This window comes from Bos indicus, chromosome 3 (genome assembly GCF_029378745.1).
Source record: "Bos indicus isolate NIAB-ARS_2022 breed Sahiwal x Tharparkar chromosome 3, NIAB-ARS_B.indTharparkar_mat_pri_1.0, whole genome shotgun sequence".
Classification (NCBI taxonomy): Eukaryota; Metazoa; Chordata; class Mammalia; order Artiodactyla; family Bovidae; genus Bos; species Bos indicus.
In genome coordinates, this window is record NC_091762.1 from 115,775,278 (window position 1) to 115,793,759 (window position 18,482).

General features: G+C 48.6%; 1 protein-coding gene across 7 annotated transcripts in view; it reads left to right on the forward strand.

Annotated features, from left to right (window-relative positions):
* The window catches only part of AGAP1 (ArfGAP with GTPase domain, ankyrin repeat and PH domain 1), a 562,160-nt gene that overhangs the window by 487,812 nt on the left and 55,866 nt on the right, over nt 1-18,482 (forward strand). For all 7 annotated transcript variants that reach the window (XM_070780389.1, XM_070780391.1, XM_070780390.1 and 4 more), the window contains 3 exons: nt 9,268-9,422; nt 12,708-12,798; nt 15,711-15,933. In XM_070780389.1, the coding sequence (XP_070636490.1) occupies nt 9,268-9,422; nt 12,708-12,798; nt 15,711-15,933 (469 nt within the window). The remainder of the gene's footprint in view (nt 1-9,267; nt 9,423-12,707; nt 12,799-15,710; nt 15,934-18,482) is intronic.

The following is an 18,482-nucleotide window of genomic DNA, read 5'->3' on the forward strand; positions in this document are numbered from 1 at the left end:
ACCTTCTGCCTCCTGAGATGGTTTCATTTGGGAATCCAATCACTCGCCATAATTTAGAAGTCGTGCATGGCCCCTGACTGTTCCGGGAGCAACAGCTGTCTCGTGGCCTGGCTCTCCGGCTGCCCTCGCACCTCTGTCTAATGTGTTGGGAAAATCAAAACCTTCTCTGTGTTTCATGAGGATCTTCCTGTGATAACACGGAGCAGTAAACAGTCCTAACTCTGTGACCTCCCTCTGGGGTCTTGCTTTTTCACAACATGAATTCTGCCCTTGTCCTAAATTAAGCCACAGTATAACACTTCAGTCGGACTCTGGGCTAAACAAATACATTTACCAAGCTGAGAGCTTGCAAAAATATTTACCTGAGAACCATGACCAGCGTGTCTATAAAGACTAATGATTTTTTTTTTCTTTTTGTTTAAAGTGAACAGCTCCTCAAGTGGAAGAGGGCATTTTTTTAACTAATTTTTTTTTGCTATAGGTCTTGGGTCTGCACAGTCCCAGACACCATATTTTTCACATTTATCTTTTCTTAGAAAAAAGCTGAAAATAAATAGAAACTGACTTTCAATGTTATGGTGGGTTTGGGCTAAAATCTTAAACGTGGGTCGTTTTCATCATAATTGGGTAAAATATCTAAACCACATGCTTATTTAATATATGCTTTGAAAGCAGAAGTATTGAACTATTTTACAAATTGTAGGACTCCTCAAATTAGCATAAAATCCTGAGGCTATGTTTGACCAAGCCTGGCGTAGTCTCCAAGGGTACAGATTGTGGGGGACCTAGGAAGGGGGCAGACTAGCAAATGTGTTCCATCTTGGTTTCCAACTTAGATGAATAATAATGGCTACCTGGAAAATTTTTCTGACAAAGGTCCATATAAAAGCTACAGCTTTTCCAGTAGTCACATACGGATGTGAGAGTTGGACCATAAAGAAGGCTGAGAACAGAAGAATCGATGTTTTTGAATTGTGGTGCTGGAGAAGACTCTTGAGAGTTCCTTGGACAGCAAGGAGATCTAACCAGTCTATCCTAAAGGAAATCAACCCTGAGTATTCATTGGAAGGACTGATGCTGAAGCTGAAGCTTCTAGTACTTTGGCCACCTGATGCAAAGAGCTGACTCGTTGAAAAAGACCCTGATGCTGGGAAAGATTGAAGGCGGGAGGAGAAGGGGACAACAGAGGATGAGATGGTTGGATGGCCTCACTGACTCGATGGACACAAGTGTGAGCAAACTCCGGCAGGTAGTGAAGCACAGGGAAGCCTGGTGCGCTGCAGTCCTTGGGGTCACAAAGAGTCGGACACGACCCAGTGACTGAACAACAACAGCCTGGAGAACTGGACTGGGAAGGATTCTGAGGCTCCGTCAGGCTGTTTGGGGTTAATGATGAAGGTCTTTTCCTGGCAAAAGAAAGGAAGGCACAGCACGCCTTTGTCATCATAGTCCATCCCATTCCTTCTTGGACCACAGAAGAGACCAGCCGGGCGAAGTGAGCAGCTCAAGGCTCCTAGTTAGGACATGGCAGGGCAGGAAGGGAGAAGGGCATTCTGGGAGAGAGAACCCCAAAAGTGGGAGCCCAGGACCTGAAGGATGCAGAGTAAAGACAATGCGGAGGTTCCGGCAGAAACAGGGAGATGTGTGTGGCTGAATCCCTCTGCTGTGCACCTGAAGCTCTCACAATGTTGCTAATCGGCTCTACCCCCAACATAAAACAGAAAGTTGAAAGGAGGAAGGAGGAGCAGGCAGAAACTCATTGCAAAATCTGTTCAGGAAAAAAAGTGTGTGACCAGGGGTTTGCGTTGCTATTAACACAGTCATCAGGGTACCGTGCTGAACCCTAACACCAAAGTCCCAATTCTGACAACAGACGTCACAAGCGCAGAGGATGGCAGTTTCCCAAGAGCCTTGGCTACGCGAGGGGCACTTTGAAAGGGTGACTGTCGAAAAGCCTCTGAAGTTGGTGGCGCCTCGACTCTTTGGCCACCTCTACCGGTGGACACGTGGTCCCTCCATCCTGGACGCTGTCAACTCTGCACCATTAAAATAGCAGGTTTTCATCATGTGTTTGTCGTTAACTGTATCCGGCAGGATGCTTAGCCTCATGCATAGATATGGACATCAGGGTCCAGGTTCCAGGTTTGTAGGGGAGCTGGGGAACACGGACCAGATTCCTCACCTGGCCAATGAAGAACATGGAATGAGTGATGTCTGCAGACACCTTGAGTCCTTGCAAATGCAGAAGAGAAACTGATCTATTCCGCATCACCATACATAGTACACCTGCATCTCGCAGGCCCTTCTAACCCACTGTGCATCCGACCAGCAGGAGGGTCCGGACCCTCTCGGCCTCTTCAGGAGCACGGGGCCCTTGTTCTCCTAGTGGGCAGCTCAAGATGGAGCTCCCACCCCTCAAGACAGGAGGTGCGCTTCCGTCCGTCTCGCCTTCCAACCACCCCCAAAAGGCATGCTCATCAAGTGTGCCCTGTTGAAAACAACCTCCAAGTAGAAATCAGTTGCAGCTGCCTTTAGCCCTTTAACCCTTTGCCTGCTAAGATTCCGCAAAAATAATTGATGACTGATTGGCCCATTAACCTTTAAAAAAAAAAAAAGTTTGACAGCCCGGACTTGTGTAATGAGGAGGGATTTCTTGTGAAATCAGTCTGATGGCTGAGTTGCTTGCCCCTAAGGAGGCGAAATGAGCCCCACGGGGCCTCGTCTGCATAGAAACTGGACGCAATTAGTGTAATATCCGGTGTTATTAATGTCGTTTGGAATAATTGGGCAGGTTGGTTTCGACAGGTTCATGGTGCTAAAATACTATTATAGTGGACTTTCCACAGCTAACCGTTAAACACGGAAAACTGTTTAAATCCCTATGAGCCTAATCACAGAACTTTATGAAAGCGCTAAGCCCTGGAATGTCACACTGTGAGACAACACCGTTCTTTCTTTTCAGGCTCTGGGTGTGGCGGGCTTTGATTTTTTTTTTTTTTTTTTTTTCCACGACCAGGGGACCAGGGGGTTGAAATTTCATGATCACCTGTGTATCTAAGGCTGAGAGACAGCCTGTCCCTTAGATGTCGTCAGGAATTTCTACAGGCTGAATTCTATATTTACAGAATGAATTAAATATAAGCTGCTGTAATGGTCACGAAAAGGCGGTTTGTAGTAATGGAAACGCTTGAAACGCAGCCAGTGAGAACTTCAGCCTTCTCATTGTTCACCTTTTAAATGAGGGTGACGTTGGAGAGGGATGCTCTGTCTTTCTGACTCACTGGCCTCTCACCGCCAATTATCTTTATCTTTATTTTTATTTTTTTACCTGGTTGCAAATACTAAAATAGCATCCCAGAGCCGCTTCAGGGATGTGCAGGGGTCCTTCTGGTCCCCTGGTGGTTGGAATAGGGCTGTGTCACCTGATAGACATCCTGTTTGAACATGGGGAGGAGCTTGTAAATGTCCTGTCCACACAGACGAGGGGATGATATTTAGTATTTAGGTCCCCAGATCTACTGTTTACTTAATGAGTGTCAGCTCCATGGTATAGAAATACAAGCCAGGACTAAATCTAGAGGCTTACCATGTGTGGACCTAAGAAGATGCCGACCAGGCAGCAGCTCAGAGGCTCCCATTAGGCACAGATCTTTTCTCCACTGGATTCATCAGGACTGGGTTTGGAAGTGATGGAAATTTAAATGGATTTAAGCAGGGGGAAAAAAGGGAGGGAAGAGAATGGATTAGCTTATCCAAACCAGTTGTAGGCCAGGGGGCTGGAGCTGGCTGCAGGGACCCGGGACCTGGCGGGCATTGGGTCCATCCCACCCCTGCTTCCCTCTGCTGGTCGGCAGCGCTCTCACCTGTCCACAGGTAGCGGCCTCCATAGCAGAGGGTTTCCCGCCCATGGATAACCGTGGGCCGTGTCTTGTCAGGTCCCAGATGAGAAGGAAGGAGTCCTTTGGCCCCGACTTGGATAAGAGCAGTTGGTTGATGTGTCCCCCAGTAGCACAGACCAGAGTGGCCATGAGTATTCCCGGCTCTGACTGTCCTGGCGTCCATGGGCGTGTCCCTCCTCCCCGTGTGGACTGATCGCCAGCTCCAGAGCGGGATATGCAGGAAGATGGCAGCTGGCACGTTCCCAGCTGATGACTGCCACGTCCACAGCCATGCGTCCCCAGCATTCTCCAGATGTGACGAGTTAAAAAGAAATAAAACACTGGGAACTCCTGGTGGTCCAGTGGTTGAGACTTCAGCCTTCCAAGACGAGGACACGGGTTCGATTCTGGCGTGGGTAGGGGAGAACTGGGACCCTGCGTGCCAAGCAGAGCAGCCAAAAAATTTTAAATATAATAATTTTAAAACACAAAAAGAGAAATATAACACTAGTGCTTAGGAGTTTCTGGGGAAATTACCTTTAAAAGAGCTCATTACCTTGTTCTGATAGCAGGCGTGAGGGAAAAATAACAGAAAAATTCACTTGGAAGTGGGGAGACCCCTCCACCTCCCACTGGATACCCTAGGAGAAATTTCTTTTTAATGTTTGTTTGTTCTTAAGAAACAAAGCAGTGCTGGCCACCTTGAGAGAAGGAAGTAATCAGAGTAAATGAGATGATGCCAGGAAAGTCCTAGCGTTGTTCCTGACACAAACTTGGAGCCCAATAGTATTATTTTCATATTTATTATTCCATGCGGTAGATTCACTATAAAGAAACAAGTATTCCTTCATGGAAGTCATATGTAGCATGATTTAAAATGTAACTGTTCTATAATCCTTTTTCTTACTTTTTTTTTAATCTTGGGAGGCAAAGGAAAGTCATAATGCAGATATAATTCAGTTCTGAAAACTCTAACTGTATCTGTAAGCGTTAACGTAGTATTGTTGTTTAGTCGCTAAGTTGTGTCTGACACATTTTCGACCTCATGGGCTTTAGCCCGCTAGGCTCCTCTGTCCCTGGGATTTCCCAAGCAAGAATACTGGAGTGGGTTGTTGCCATTTCTTTCTCCAGGGGATCTTCCCGACCCAGGGATTGAACCCACATCTCCTGCATTGGCCAGTGGATTCTTTACCACTGCTCCATCAGGGAAGTTAACATATTGGGCTTCTGTGGTAGCTCAGCTGGTAAAGAATCCACCTGCAATGCAGGAGACCCTGGTTTGATTCCTGGGTTGGGAAGATCCCCTGGAGAAGGAATTGGCTACCCACTCCAGTATTCCGGCCTGGAGAATTCCATGGACAGAGGAGCCTGGCGGGCTGCAGTCCATGAGATCGCAAAGAGTTAGACACTACTGAGCAACTTTCAACATATTAATCTCCCTCAAAAAGAAAAACAGCCACATACCAGCAGTATCCAGGGAAACACACGAAGCCATCAGCATAAGCTTGGGGTCCATGGATGCTGCTGGCGTAGAGTGATTGCAACTAAACTCCGTGCGCAGATTTAACCCCTTCCTCAGGAAGTGAGGTCGCTTAACTGACCGGCTCTGTATAAAGACAGGGCCTTCAGGTATAAAGAATCAGGCCTTCTTCACCAGGGCCTGAAATCCTAAAGAAGGCTGGGCTGCCGCTGCACTGAGATGGCATGGGGGTGGTCCATCCTGTCCTCCTCCCTGTCTTCTCCATGCTGAGTTGGGCCCCGTCCTCCAGGTAGCCCAGATGTCCACATCCACAGCTCAGCAGGGAGCCCCTGAGCATGGCCCACTGGGAAGAGGCCATCCCAGCAACACAGGCACCACCCAAGGCGTCTTTATTCCAGAGCTGTGGCCTGATCCCACATGGAAAAGACTTAAAGGAGCGTACCCTTGCCTCTCCAGGACGAGGCCAAGCCATTCAGTTAAAACGAGAAAAAAATCACATAAGAACGTTTGGTCAGTGTTTAACTGCCTAGTGAGCTACTATGGAGTGAAATGCCTTGACCACAAGTCCCGACTCATACCTGCCTGTGGCTGAGAGCTCAGGGCCCGAGAACATGCTTCATACCCTAGAAACACAGCACGCTCACGGACAGTCACGGCCACCACCGCCTATGGCTGCAGCTCTCTCGGTCACTGAAGTATTGGGACTGTGGGTTCTGATTCCCGTGTTCATGGCTCACATAATTAATCGTGTGCCTTTCTGGCTTGACAGTCACCCCACTGGACGCCCCCTCTCCAAAGGACACCGTGTCAGATGAATCGAGTTTGGGGTGTTTGCACGGTGGGTTCTCAATTATGACGTGAAACATGGCTTTGCTTTCCAGGGTCATCCAGGCATGTTCCTGCGGCTCACCTTTCAATCCCAGCCTTTTCTCATGAGCTGCTGTCACCAGGCTCGGGGCATGGGACACCCTGCTTCCGTTCGCTCTTTTGAGCCTTTCTGGTGTTACATTATCGTTAGTGGACCACCCAGGGTTTCATCTTCTAGAGACGGGTGAACCCTCTCTGGCCACTCACGCTCTTGAGTTAATTCATCACCTTAAATGCTGTGTGATGTCCTCACTTTCCCACCGGTTACCACTGACTACAGGTCCCAGGTCACCCTCTGTATTGCGACTTTTAGGGAATTGTTTGGCTCATTCACATTTCTTTGTATCCTTCCCTCCCCTCACAGATGAAAAGAAATGAATTTATAAACAGGTACATCTAAATGCGATTTCTGTTAGATCCTTGTACACAGAAATGCAATGAACATTTCATTATATTGGTCCTCTATCTTGCCCATTTACTAACTGCGAGTATTATGTCTCGTCATTTGTAGATTCCTTGGGGTTTCCTTTAACTGATGTGAGATGATCGCTTCTAACATTTCATCCTTAAGAATAATGTTCTTTGGGTTTGCATAGCTGCGCTTTGTCCACGGAAAGAGGATTCCCTTCTATTCCTGGTTTGATAAAAGATTTTAATCGTATTTTAAATTTCTGTCTTCTTTGTTAGAGAGTCATACATGCTACTTCTTTTCTCGTAGAGGCGAACCCTGGGATTTTCTCATGTGTATCTAATCTACCAAGGTCTAAAGTTAGTCCTTAACTCTCCTGGGTAACAGTGCAAAATCCTAGGGCGTTTTCACTCCTGGGTCCCCATCTCCACTTTAATTTCTGTAGAATTAGGTACTTTCCCCAAATTAGACATGATAAGAGAATTAGCATTTGGTATAATTTTTGTTTAGATGTATCTACATATGTATCTATGCATTTGCTCACCAACCCATCTGTCTCAAACCTTCTTTGTAGAATCTTCAGAATTCTACAGTTCCATTAGGGAAGGGTGGTGCTCAGTCACTGGGTCTTTCCGTTTTTATATGAAAAAATCTTGATTCCACTCTGGCTCTTGGAAGAGAGCTTTCCCAGCTCCGGATGTCTGGTTGCACCCCAGCGGCCCTTCCCCTCCCGCTTCATGGACCCTCCTGTCCAGCCCCTTCACTGGGCTGTCCTGGGTCTGCTCCACACCATGCCCAGTTTGGCCCCTTTGGGGGGTGGGCCTGCAACCTGCTCCTTTTCTGCCAGCGCTCTTCCACACCACCACAAAGCACCCTCGTCACAGGAGCTCTGAGCAGTTGCCGGGAGGGAGGGTCACAGACGTGTGAGAAGCTGATGGGAGTCGTGGGTCCTCTTGTCCAAGAAACATGACTGGGAGAGGCCCTGACCCACCTTCACCAGCTGTTGTTCAGAGCAGGATCCGCAGACTGAGGCCTCTCCCACCAGCAGGCTAAACCCTGAGAGAGCAGCGATGCTGATGTTGAGTAGAACATGATACTGTTGTCATCAGAATACACAAAGACTCCGTGAAAAGGTGGTGTGGCCCTGTTTCCGTGGCATTCCGTGTTTGTCTAGGGAAGCGGTCCCCTGGCCCCAGGTATGGTGTTGCCGACACAGACATGAGCATTTGGTCCCCACCTGCCCGGAATCAGTGAGGTCGGGTGAGAGGGTCTCTCAGTCACAGGAGTAAGAGCTGCCTCTCTTCTGAGACCAAAGGGGAGGTAGAGAGGGGCCTGCAGGTGGTTGCAGGTGCTTCGGAGGCTGAGGGAGCATCCTCCTGTCAGAGGCTGATGGGCTGCCAGTGAGGCGGGGCCTTGAAAGGGGGCGGGGCCAGCCAGACAGTATGGAACCCTCGGAGGTCAGAAGTCAGAGACCATGAGGGGTGCCTGGGACACAGGCTGAAGGAGCCAGGCGTGTGGCAGACAGAGCAGACAGGCATTTGTCAGATTGAGCAGAAAGAACGGCCACGTGTGGGTGTCAGAGGCAACAGACTCGAGCAGCAGTCCGCCAGGTGGGCACTGGGTCATTTGCATTATTGATAACAATCGCTCGCCCAGGAGATGGTGACACCACGCCGTCCAGCAGCCCGTGATGGGACACTACCGCTTGTCTGAGACGTGGTGCCTGGAAGTCCACGTGCAGACGTCTTCACGGTTCGCTGCAGCTGGCTATGCCGTCTGCACACGGCGCCTCCTCGGCCTTTTGTTTTGTGTCGGAGGCAGGAGGGTAGATGAGGGCAGAGACATGCGCCGGCGCCGTGGGGGGTGTCCCGTGGCCCAGACTGTTGAGGGCCTGAGTTGTGCACATCATTTAGCTGGTGGAAAACGCACTGAAGAAGGTGGGTCGCCCCCATTGTGAGGGTGAGGAAATGAGCCTAGGACGGGTAAAGAACTCGTCCGGACTCCGGCTTGCCAGGTGGCGGGGCAGGAATTTGAACATCGGAACTCCTCTTCCTGGTCCACAAGGTCCCCCTTCAGATCACCTGGTATTTTGCTCGCTCTTCAGCCTGAGTCTCCCCAGCGAACCTGGTCTTCTGCCCTGAAATGACAGGCGCCCTCGAGGCCTCCCTCTTTGCTCTGGTGTTATCTGTGGATCAGGGCCAGGTGCTTATAAAGAAATTAAATTGCACCCTGAGATGAGCAGGGTTCACTTGATTTTCAGCCCGCTGTCAATTTCAGAGCCCGGCACCGACTTACAATATCAAGAACACCAGTTACAATACAATATCCCCGAGTCGCTTCATCTGTGCCCAGCACAGAGGCGCTGACATCACACGCTGGTTTTCCTTTTTCCTCCTCCCCTGAGCATTGATTGAAACCCAGCTAAGCCACGCTGGCTTTAGGAACCGAATCCGGAGTGTTTGGAGGTATGCGGGTTCAGATCTCCACGGCGGGGCGGCCGGTCCTGTGCGTGCCCGCGGCCCCATGCAGGTGCGATTGAACCCAAAGGCCCTTTCATGACCGGGGACTTGGCGGAGGGGCCTCGGTCTCATGAAAGCTAAACTCTTCATCCCCACCACTCTTCTGTGTTTCAGAGCAAGAAGAAAACTTTGAGTTTATCATTGTGTCCCTCACTGGCCAGACGTGGCACTTTGAAGCCACCACATACGAGGAGCGAGACGCGTGGGTCCAGGCCATTGAGAGCCAAATCCTCGCCAGCTTGCAGTCGTGCGAGAGCAGCAAGAACAAGGTAAGACCCGGAGCAGCCTGCCCCAGGCCCCCACCCCAGCCCACCCCCAGAAACCAGGAGCCACTGATCCTGAAAGGGAAACGGCCGGGGGCAAGGGATGGGGTGCATCCTGTGAGGCCGTGAGATGGGTACAAAACCTTCACTTTTTCCATGCAGAAAGGGAAGTGATCAAGAAGATAATGAAACATTGTGTCGATGCATGTCCTGTATCATATATTAGTATCTTAGCTCAGCATGGCAGAGTATCCTGTTTTAAATCTTTTTCTCTCTCAAAGTCATCCCAAATGTAAAGTACTGACCTTTAATTGTAGAGGATGGAATCTTTTGGATCCTTGTGGCTGATGAGTCCACATCCGTTTTTAGGCAGAACACCCTCTGGAAAAGAAGTGCTGGTTTAAAAAGAAGCCCTGTTCCATTCTCACAAATGCCGCCCCCCCCCCCAATTCAAATCCATGTCAAGTTAGGAAACTGTTGTACTGTCTTCCATGAAAAGTGCATGCATGTATATGAGTGTGCAGTGAGTTCAGGGAAGATAAAATATCCATTTTCTAAATTCTGTTGATAAAGCCTGGTATGTATCTTTATTCAATTAGAGTTAATTCTTTTGCGTTTGTTTAGCCAGGAGAAATAGATTTTAACCTGCATTTTCTGAATTACTGCCCCATAATAGTCCTTATACAAAGGTCATTTTTCTTGTTTCCTTTTTCCAATCAGAGTATTCCTTCAAAAATCATTATTTTTATGCTTGGATATTTTAAACCCTTTCTCTGGGACACTAACGTCTTAGAGAGCGTTTTTATTTTTTAGATTGTGAACAACTAGAAACCAGGAGAAAGAGCATGGCCTCTCAACCTGCAATTTCATTTGTAACCATTTAAAGAAATTTCTGCCAATGATTTATGTTCAGCTTTGTCATTAAGAAGGGAGTCTGTCTTTCAGAAAGATGGAGTATCTATTTTTATTACCCTCTTTAACCAGGGTAAACCAGACCACAGTCATTATTATTATAATGTAATTTGCCTCTCTTTTTAAAAGAAGTTTTATACCCACAGTGGGGAGAGCCAGGGCCTTTCATTTCTGAGCACCTTGGCTTTACTTAAGTCGCGGCCGCAGATGTGGCTTCTGAAGCAAACTCAGGATGCTTCCGGGTCTCCTGTTGACGGGGACCAAAGACACGCATCACCCACAAAGCTCAGGAAGCCGGTTTCAGAACAGGAATTGGCTGAACAGACAAAACGCGTCTCCAGATTTTGCATAAAATCACAGTATCTCAAGTCGGACCCTGAATCCATGCCAGAGGATCAGACTCAGGAAGGTGGAGCACAGCGTTGGCCTCTTCTGTTTCACAGCCCTGCCATTCTCCTCCCAGCTCCCTGCTCTGTGGACACGGCCAGCATCACCTTCGGGCCTGATGCAAACACCAGCCTCAAGATGCTGCCCTTTCCCTCTCCCTGGACGTGTGCCCTCTCAGTCAGGCACCGCTCCTAGAAGGAGGACTCGCTGGGCACAAAGGCAGACTTGTACCCGTTCACCTTGGGCATTTGCTGACCAGGCGTGCAGGTGTACAGCATGGAAATAATATCCACAAGGAACAGCTGGAGGGGAAAAGAATGGGCTATGACGTATTCTAGCTGCCCTTGGATAATCGGTGGCAATCCAAGAGATTATAAAGGTAGACAGAGACAGTCACACACTCATACACACACACACACATACACACTCACTCCAGATGCCAACAGAAATTGTTCTACACACTTTGAATATTTGGGCATGGAATAAAACCCTAATGATGTATTATGCTACCCTAATGGTGGCAGTTAATAAATTGTAGTTTGTGACTGAGTGGTCAGCTATCAATTATTTAACAGCAAACGATTTGACATAACGATGCTTCAATTTATGAATAATTTTTATACAAACATCAAGTTTATTCCAAGTGTCCTCTGGAATTTATTTGGCTTTGACCGTTGTATTAAATGTATCCATCATGAGCCTTAAAGTCCTTCAAAGGTACATCCTTTTACTGGCCACCTCTATTTTGAAAAATTCATCCTTAGTAAATGATCATGAATTCATGTAAAGTTTTATCAGTAAACATATCCCTCACAGCACTCTTCATAGTAGAGGAGAGCAGGAAACAGCCTAAATTTCCATCAAAGAAAGCTTCATAAATAAGTCATCATAAGTGGAATATCATGCAGTCATTTAAAATGATGCCAGAGTTATTATGACACTTTCTCTAAGAAGTCTTGGTGCCGAAAGACTCAAAATCAGTAACATAGGTAATAGCTACCTTCCGAAATCAAATTTTAGAATATAAAAAATAAAACTTCTGGATATTCACCACATCAATAAATAAATGAATTAAAATGATGCCAGAGGTTCTGTGATGCCACTGAGAGATGACGCTATGACATTAGACAGATTCCAAAGTAACATATGCTGTGCTGGTTTTTTTTTTTTTTAAAGCACTTCTAAAAAAAATAAAAAATAAAGCACTTCTATCTCTATACATGTGCTTTTTTCAAAAAAAAGCTTAGAATAGGTATCAAAATATTAATAAAACCTAACGATGATAGTTTATCATTTTATGTTGTCCTTTCCCCCTTTGTACTTTGTGACTTTCTCAGAAAAGACGATGAAGGATGTGTTGAAGCATAAATGCCCCCAGCCACTTACACAGTCCCCTCCGCCCCACCTCCACCCCCCACTGCACGGTGGCCTTGCTGGTGCAACAACTGGCCGAACCGGAAATGGGAAGTGAGTCCCCAAGGCGCAGAGTGTAATGGGCGCGTGGTCGCCTGACGAGGAACCACCAGACGTGTCTTGGGCACCGAGCCTCTCATCTGTCGCATCTTACCACGTGCTCCTGATGGATTTTTCATCAGCTGGGCTCCATCCCAGAGACATCTAGTGTGCTGGGCTCAGCTGCTCCATTGCGTCCGACGCTGCAGCCCCGTGGACTGTAGCCCGCCAGGCTCCTCTGTCCATGAATCTCCCAGGCAGGAATCCTGCAGTGGGTTGCCACTTCCTCCTCCAGGGGATCTTCCCGACCCAGGGATCAAACCCCCGCGTCTCTTACATCTCCTGCGTTGGCAGGCAGGCTCTTTCCCGCTGGCACCGCCTGGGAAACCCAAAGGCATCTGGAGAGGAGACCCGTTTTGAACCCAAAACTTGTGTGCTTGCTCACGATCCATCGGTGACTCCCGGGTGCTATTTCTCAGTCATGTACACTTATCTCAGGGTCCTCATATCTTCCATTTATCTGTCTCCCTCTGTGCCCAGTCCCGGCTGACCAGCCAGAGTGAGGCCATGGCCTTGCAGTCTATACGGAACATCCGCGGGAACTCCCACTGCGTGGACTGCGAGACCCAGAGTGAGTACTCACAAGGGCGGGAGGCTCCGCCCTGGACAGAGGGAGGTGGGGTGGGCGGCCGCAGCCCACGCTGCCGCAGCCCACGTCTGTCATCTGCTGTGGAAGGTGCAGTGCATGATGTAATGGTGCGGAAGGCCTTGAGGTGCTTTTGTTTGGACTTTAACACAGTGCCCTGCGCATGGAAGCCTCTCTGATGGCACCATAAGTATTTCTCTCTCTCTCTCTCTCTCTTTTTTAATTAGATGAAATGTAGTTGATTTACAGTGTTGTGTTAATTTCTGCCATATAGCAAAGTGACTCAGTTGTCCCTGTGTGAACGCTTCTTCGTAATCATTTCCATTCTGGCTTCTCATGAGTCCTGCTTATGCCTCTTGGCAACCCCATGAGTCACAATCACACCACTGGTGCTGGGCTTCAGCCAGCTGCCCACATGCTGCGCCGCACCCAGCGCCCAGGGCACACACTGAGCAGACTTGGTGCAGAAGGTGGGCCGGGCCGGAGAGGGTGAGGAGGGAGTCGCTGGGAGCCAGGGAGACAGCAGGGTGCACGGCTGAGCGGCTCTGGTGTTCAGGGAGAGGGCAGCTGCTGCTCAGGTAGGATTTGGGTGACTTTACAGGAAGAACTCGGGACTGTCACACATCAAAGAGAAGGGGAGAGCCCGCCTGGGAGAGAGACCACCCCAGCCAGCGGGGCAGCTAAGAGCAGGATGCTGAGGCCAAGTCTGTGGCCTCCAGGAGACAGAAGAGGTCTCTTCTGCACATTCCTGGAGGGACTTTTTTAAAGCGTCTTCTTTTGTTTGAATTTTTAACTTTTACTTTCAAGCTGCATCATGCCATGAAGTTAGAAGAAGAGAAGTCATCACATGAAGTGTGTTTTTATCAGAGATCTTTTTTTTTTTTTTTTAATCAGAGATCTTTAAAAGCACAAAATCTGATTATTCTCAGAACCTCCATTAAGAGACATGTCCATGATGGTTTCCTCCCACCATCTGGAAGACCTCTTTAAAGGGAATATTCTGTGGCTCACGGGCTTCACAGTGTGTGGCCGATTGGAGGGCAAGAGAGTTTTCTGGGAGTGGGCCAGGCGGGTGAGTGCCCAGGCTGGGGACGGGGAGTGAGAAGGGGAGACTGGTTCAGGGGAGGCTCTGGGGCCAGTTGGTTTAGAGTGAGGCCACATTTGACAAGTGTGGAAAGAAAAGCGATCCTAAGCTTCCACTTCTTAAACACGTTATCTCTCAGGTCTGTGTCCAATCCTGCCAGACACTGTCTCTCTCAATTCTCGTGACTGTAATAGTTGGTGCTACAGTGGGTCCCACTCCTAGAGGGACAGGAACAGTCTGAAGGGTCGAGTTAGACAGCCCAGGTCACCAAAGAGCCAGTCACGGAGCAGGATTTAACCCTAAGCTCTTAGGTCAACCTGCTTTGTTTTCTCGGAAGACAAGGGAAAGGCTGAGGGACTGAGGTCAGGGCCACGAGCAATGACACGGTGGCAAGGCCATTTGGTTTTCTGTGTGTTATCATTATTATTATTTCTGCAGGCATTTGTTTCTTTTTGCCCCACCAAGACCACCTCTGAGGTCACAGACCCCTCTTCTTGTGTGTCCCCCCGACCCCACCACCACATGGTCCCCACCCCCTTCCTGCCTTCCTATGTTAAATATTAAATAAATGGCTGGCTGATTTCTGTTGAATTAGCCTAAAGTCCCTCCCGGGTCATTTGCCATTTATAGAATGATTCCAGATAAATATGATGTCAGTTACCTGGGTTTTTTTTTTTTGGTGACTCTTCAAGTCTACCTGGAGTAAGGTATTGATTATTCCTGGATGATTTAAGCCTTATTTGCTTCTGTCAGTGGTGAAAGCCATTGACTGTCAAGGTCAGCCCCATCTTTGGAAGTCAGCTGGAGACTCTAGCATGAGGCCGGCCCTGGGCCTGGGTCCTCAGTCTCCTGACCAGGCCAGCCAGTTCCACACCAGGCGCCCCAGGGCTGTTCCCTGGACCCACGTGATGTCCGTGGTTCGGTGTCCAAGCCCAAAGCCTGTTCCGATTCGCTCTGCGAGTCATGCAGGAACCTAACCATCTTGCCAGCAGTGAAGGATGGAGAAATGGGAACTGCTTGGGTGGTTGCCCCTCAGTAAGATCCCTGAGAGTCAGACGTTCTCATTGTGGTGAGCCCCTCTTTCATCTTTGAAGTTTGCAAGCACACCCACCATGCCACTAAGAATGCTGATGTGCCCCGGATGCAGGCAATTACCGGGGACACTGCAGCTTTGGGAATGACCAGCTGTCCCTCTCTTCCCTTCTCCTTCCCTGCATCAGCAGCCATCCACAAGAGAAACCCAGTCACGCCTCCTTTCCTTTCCCTGTGTGTCTGCTTGCTCAAGGGGTCTGCCCACTGTGTGTGTTGGTCGCTCAGTCGTGTCTGACTCTCTGCGACCCTTGGACTGTAGCCCACGAAGCGCCTCTGTCCATGGGATTTCCCAGACAAGATATACTGGAGTGGGTTGCCGTTTCCTTCTCCAGGGGATCTTCCCGACCCAGGGATCGAACCTGGGTCTCCTGCACTGTAGGCAGATTCTTTGCTGTCTGAGCCACCAGGGAGTCTGCAGAAGTGCCCAAACGTGCGTGTTTTCTCTCCAAACCCATGCTTTCAATTGTTCATTGTGTGGGGAATTCTGAGGCCTTGGCCAAAGCCTTAGGTGTCTCAAAGTTGCCGCCATCACGTCAGACCTCCTGAGATGCCTAAGACAGTTCCAGGTGGTGTCCAAGGCAGCATGTTTAAGGCCCTGACTCCAAGGAGGGACTGCTGGACGGGGAAGTCTGGCTAGCAGTTTCGCTCCTGAGATCCAAGGGCCTTGGGAGTGAGTGACGGCAGTCCGGTTGCATCTGGCGTCCCCTTCCTCCGCCCGCAGATCCCAACTGGGCCAGTCTGAACTTGGGAGCCCTCATGTGTATCGAGTGCTCAGGGATCCACCGGAACCTCGGCACCCACCTCTCTCGAGTCCGGTCTCTGGACCTCGACGACTGGCCCATTGAGCTCATCAAAGTGATGTCGTCCATCGGGAACGAGCTGGCCAACAGCGTCTGGGAGGAGAGCACCCAGGGGCGGACGAAGCCCTCGCTGGACTCCACAAGGTAGGGGTCCGGGGAGGCGGGCACTCACTCGGCCTTCTGCTCAACAAAACCAGGAGTGACCTTAGCGACAGCCACCGCGAGAACCGCCCTGGCCACCGGTGGGAAGGCCAATAACCAGCCGGAAATGTCTGTGTTTAAAGTTGGTTTTCCACGGACGTGGATAATTCCAACTCCTTAATTTTTCATGTTTGTTTTTACACTTAGGGGATCCCTCTCCCTCTCTCAGAGACGTATTAAGCTTCTAACCTGATGAATATATCACTTTAATTAATACATTTCTAATAGGCATAAGCTGTGCTGTTAACACTAATTATGGAATTTGGGATTCTTTTGATTTTGTTATTCTTATGTCTTTGATAAGCATCTATTCCATTGGCTCCACTCCCCTCTGACCTCCCACTAAGTGAGTTAATAGTAACCAAACATATTTTATTTTCTAAACTGTATTCCTAACACATTTAATCAACCAAGTACGGCGTCCGTAACGTGTGGTGGCTCCTCATTAGTGTTAATTGTTACCCAGTGTAAAAAACGCATTTATTTTGAGCCCATTCTGTTTCTCATTTTTCATTTGCAGCAATTATAAGCCGTTTTTGAGTACACATGCATATTTAATGTACCTAAGAGGTGGTAAAATGGCCCGTCTTCTGAGAAAGCCTCTTTCGCGGAGGCGGGGTGGACCGTCCCGTCTCCGAGGCTGTTCCGGCGTCTGAAGCAGAGGGTGGTGGGCGGGCGCAGCCGTCGCGTCTCAGGAGTGTGCGCGGTGACGGGGGCGGCTGGGCCTCCCAGCACCAGCGCTGATGTGTTTTGCCGGGGATCAGACAAGGAAACCTGGGCGTCCGTCTATGGGTGGGCCCCACGCGAGGGGTAGGAAGTCGGTTTCTATCAATAAGCAATAATGGTGTGGCAGGGCGGTGGGCTTCACCAACACTGGAAAATGAATTTGGGGTGCCCCCTTCGGTTCACTTGCGAGAATGAAGCCAGTTCATTAACCCTACCCTTCGTATTAGATGCTCTGTGGAAAGGGGGTGGGGAACTGAAAGGTGTGTGGCGTCTCTGCTTAAAACCTCTCAGCTCGGCGCTATGAGCTCTTCCGTAAGTTATGTTGTGTAATATGCCATGTGGGCAACGGTCCTACAAACTGAAGACATGATACACTTTTACAGTTTTAAATTTTGATACAACGCTAATATGGAAATCTACTGGTTCATCCACTAGGGGCATTCTTCAAAGATTAGTTCGTGTTTTAATATGTATTTTTTTCATACATGTATGTAGTTTCCCATACATGTATTTTTTCATACATGTACTAGAGGGTAGTTAGATCTGAAAAAGAAAAATGATTGAAAATTGGATTGAGCTTAATGTGTGAATGCAGAAAACGTTGAAGTAAGTTGAGAAAAGATTAATTTTATACATCTTACTGTTTGTATGTAAAAGGAGCATATGTACTATTTTTAATACCATGAATTAGAAGAGTTTGTTTTTCCATCTGTCATAACTAGAAACTGTTTAGAATGATTAGAAACAAAGATGTCAGTTAAGTTTTTAACTGGGAAATATTTTGTAATAGTTTTGTCTTCATAAGTGAAGACTGTATGTAAGAGTATTTTATTATTCTGTCTTGAGTATTTTAATTAAGTTCCTGAGTGTATGACTTCCCCTTCTGTGCAGGATTGTACATATTGTATCTTTACAGATTACAGACATTTGAGTCTTCCTTTCCCACAGGTGGAGTCATTGTCATGAACTTCCTATGGTGAGGATGGTATAGTTATGTGGTCTTGCCCAACGTAACTTTGGAGTTTCTAAATTCTGTTCAACTCTTAAGAAGATAAAACATGTTTGAGAATTGACTGTGCCTTTGGTAATTCTCCCAGGGAGTTGTGGTTTTAATTAAACTCAGCAAATATTCATTGAGTGCCTTCTCATAGAACAGAAGTGGTCGCCAAGTGATGACCTTAGGTCTGCAGTGATGGGTGTGTGTGCTCAGAGCTGGCCAAGGATGCCAGGACCCAGTGGCATTCAGAGATGGAAGGGGTCTGTGGTCTCAGGGAAGTTCAGGAGAAATGTCTTCTGAGCTGGCCTTGGAACCATGGGGTGGTTCTCCAGGCTTAGGAGTGTGGGGAGTGTGTGGTGGAGGCTTAGGCAAAGATAGGAACGCCAAAGGAAGCCTGGGGAGCCCCTGGGGAGGTGGAGCCGTGGGTACAGTGAGGGATGGGGAAGGGCAAGGCCATGGCGGAGCAAAGACCTCGTGAGCCAGGGGTGGTGCTTTAACAGTGACTCTGGGGGTGGGTGGGCTTCCCTGGTGGCTCAGCTGGTAAAGAATCCACCTGCAAGGCAGGAGACCTGGGTTCGATCCCTGGGTTGGGCAGATTCCCCTGGAGAAGGGATAGGCTATCCAGTTCAGTATTCTTGGGCTTCCCTGGTGGCTCAGTTGGTAAAGGATCCACCTGCAAGGCAGGACACCTGGATTCGATCCCTATTTGGGGAAGATTCCCCTGGAGAAGGGAATGGCTACCCACTCCAGTATTCTGGCCTGGAGAATT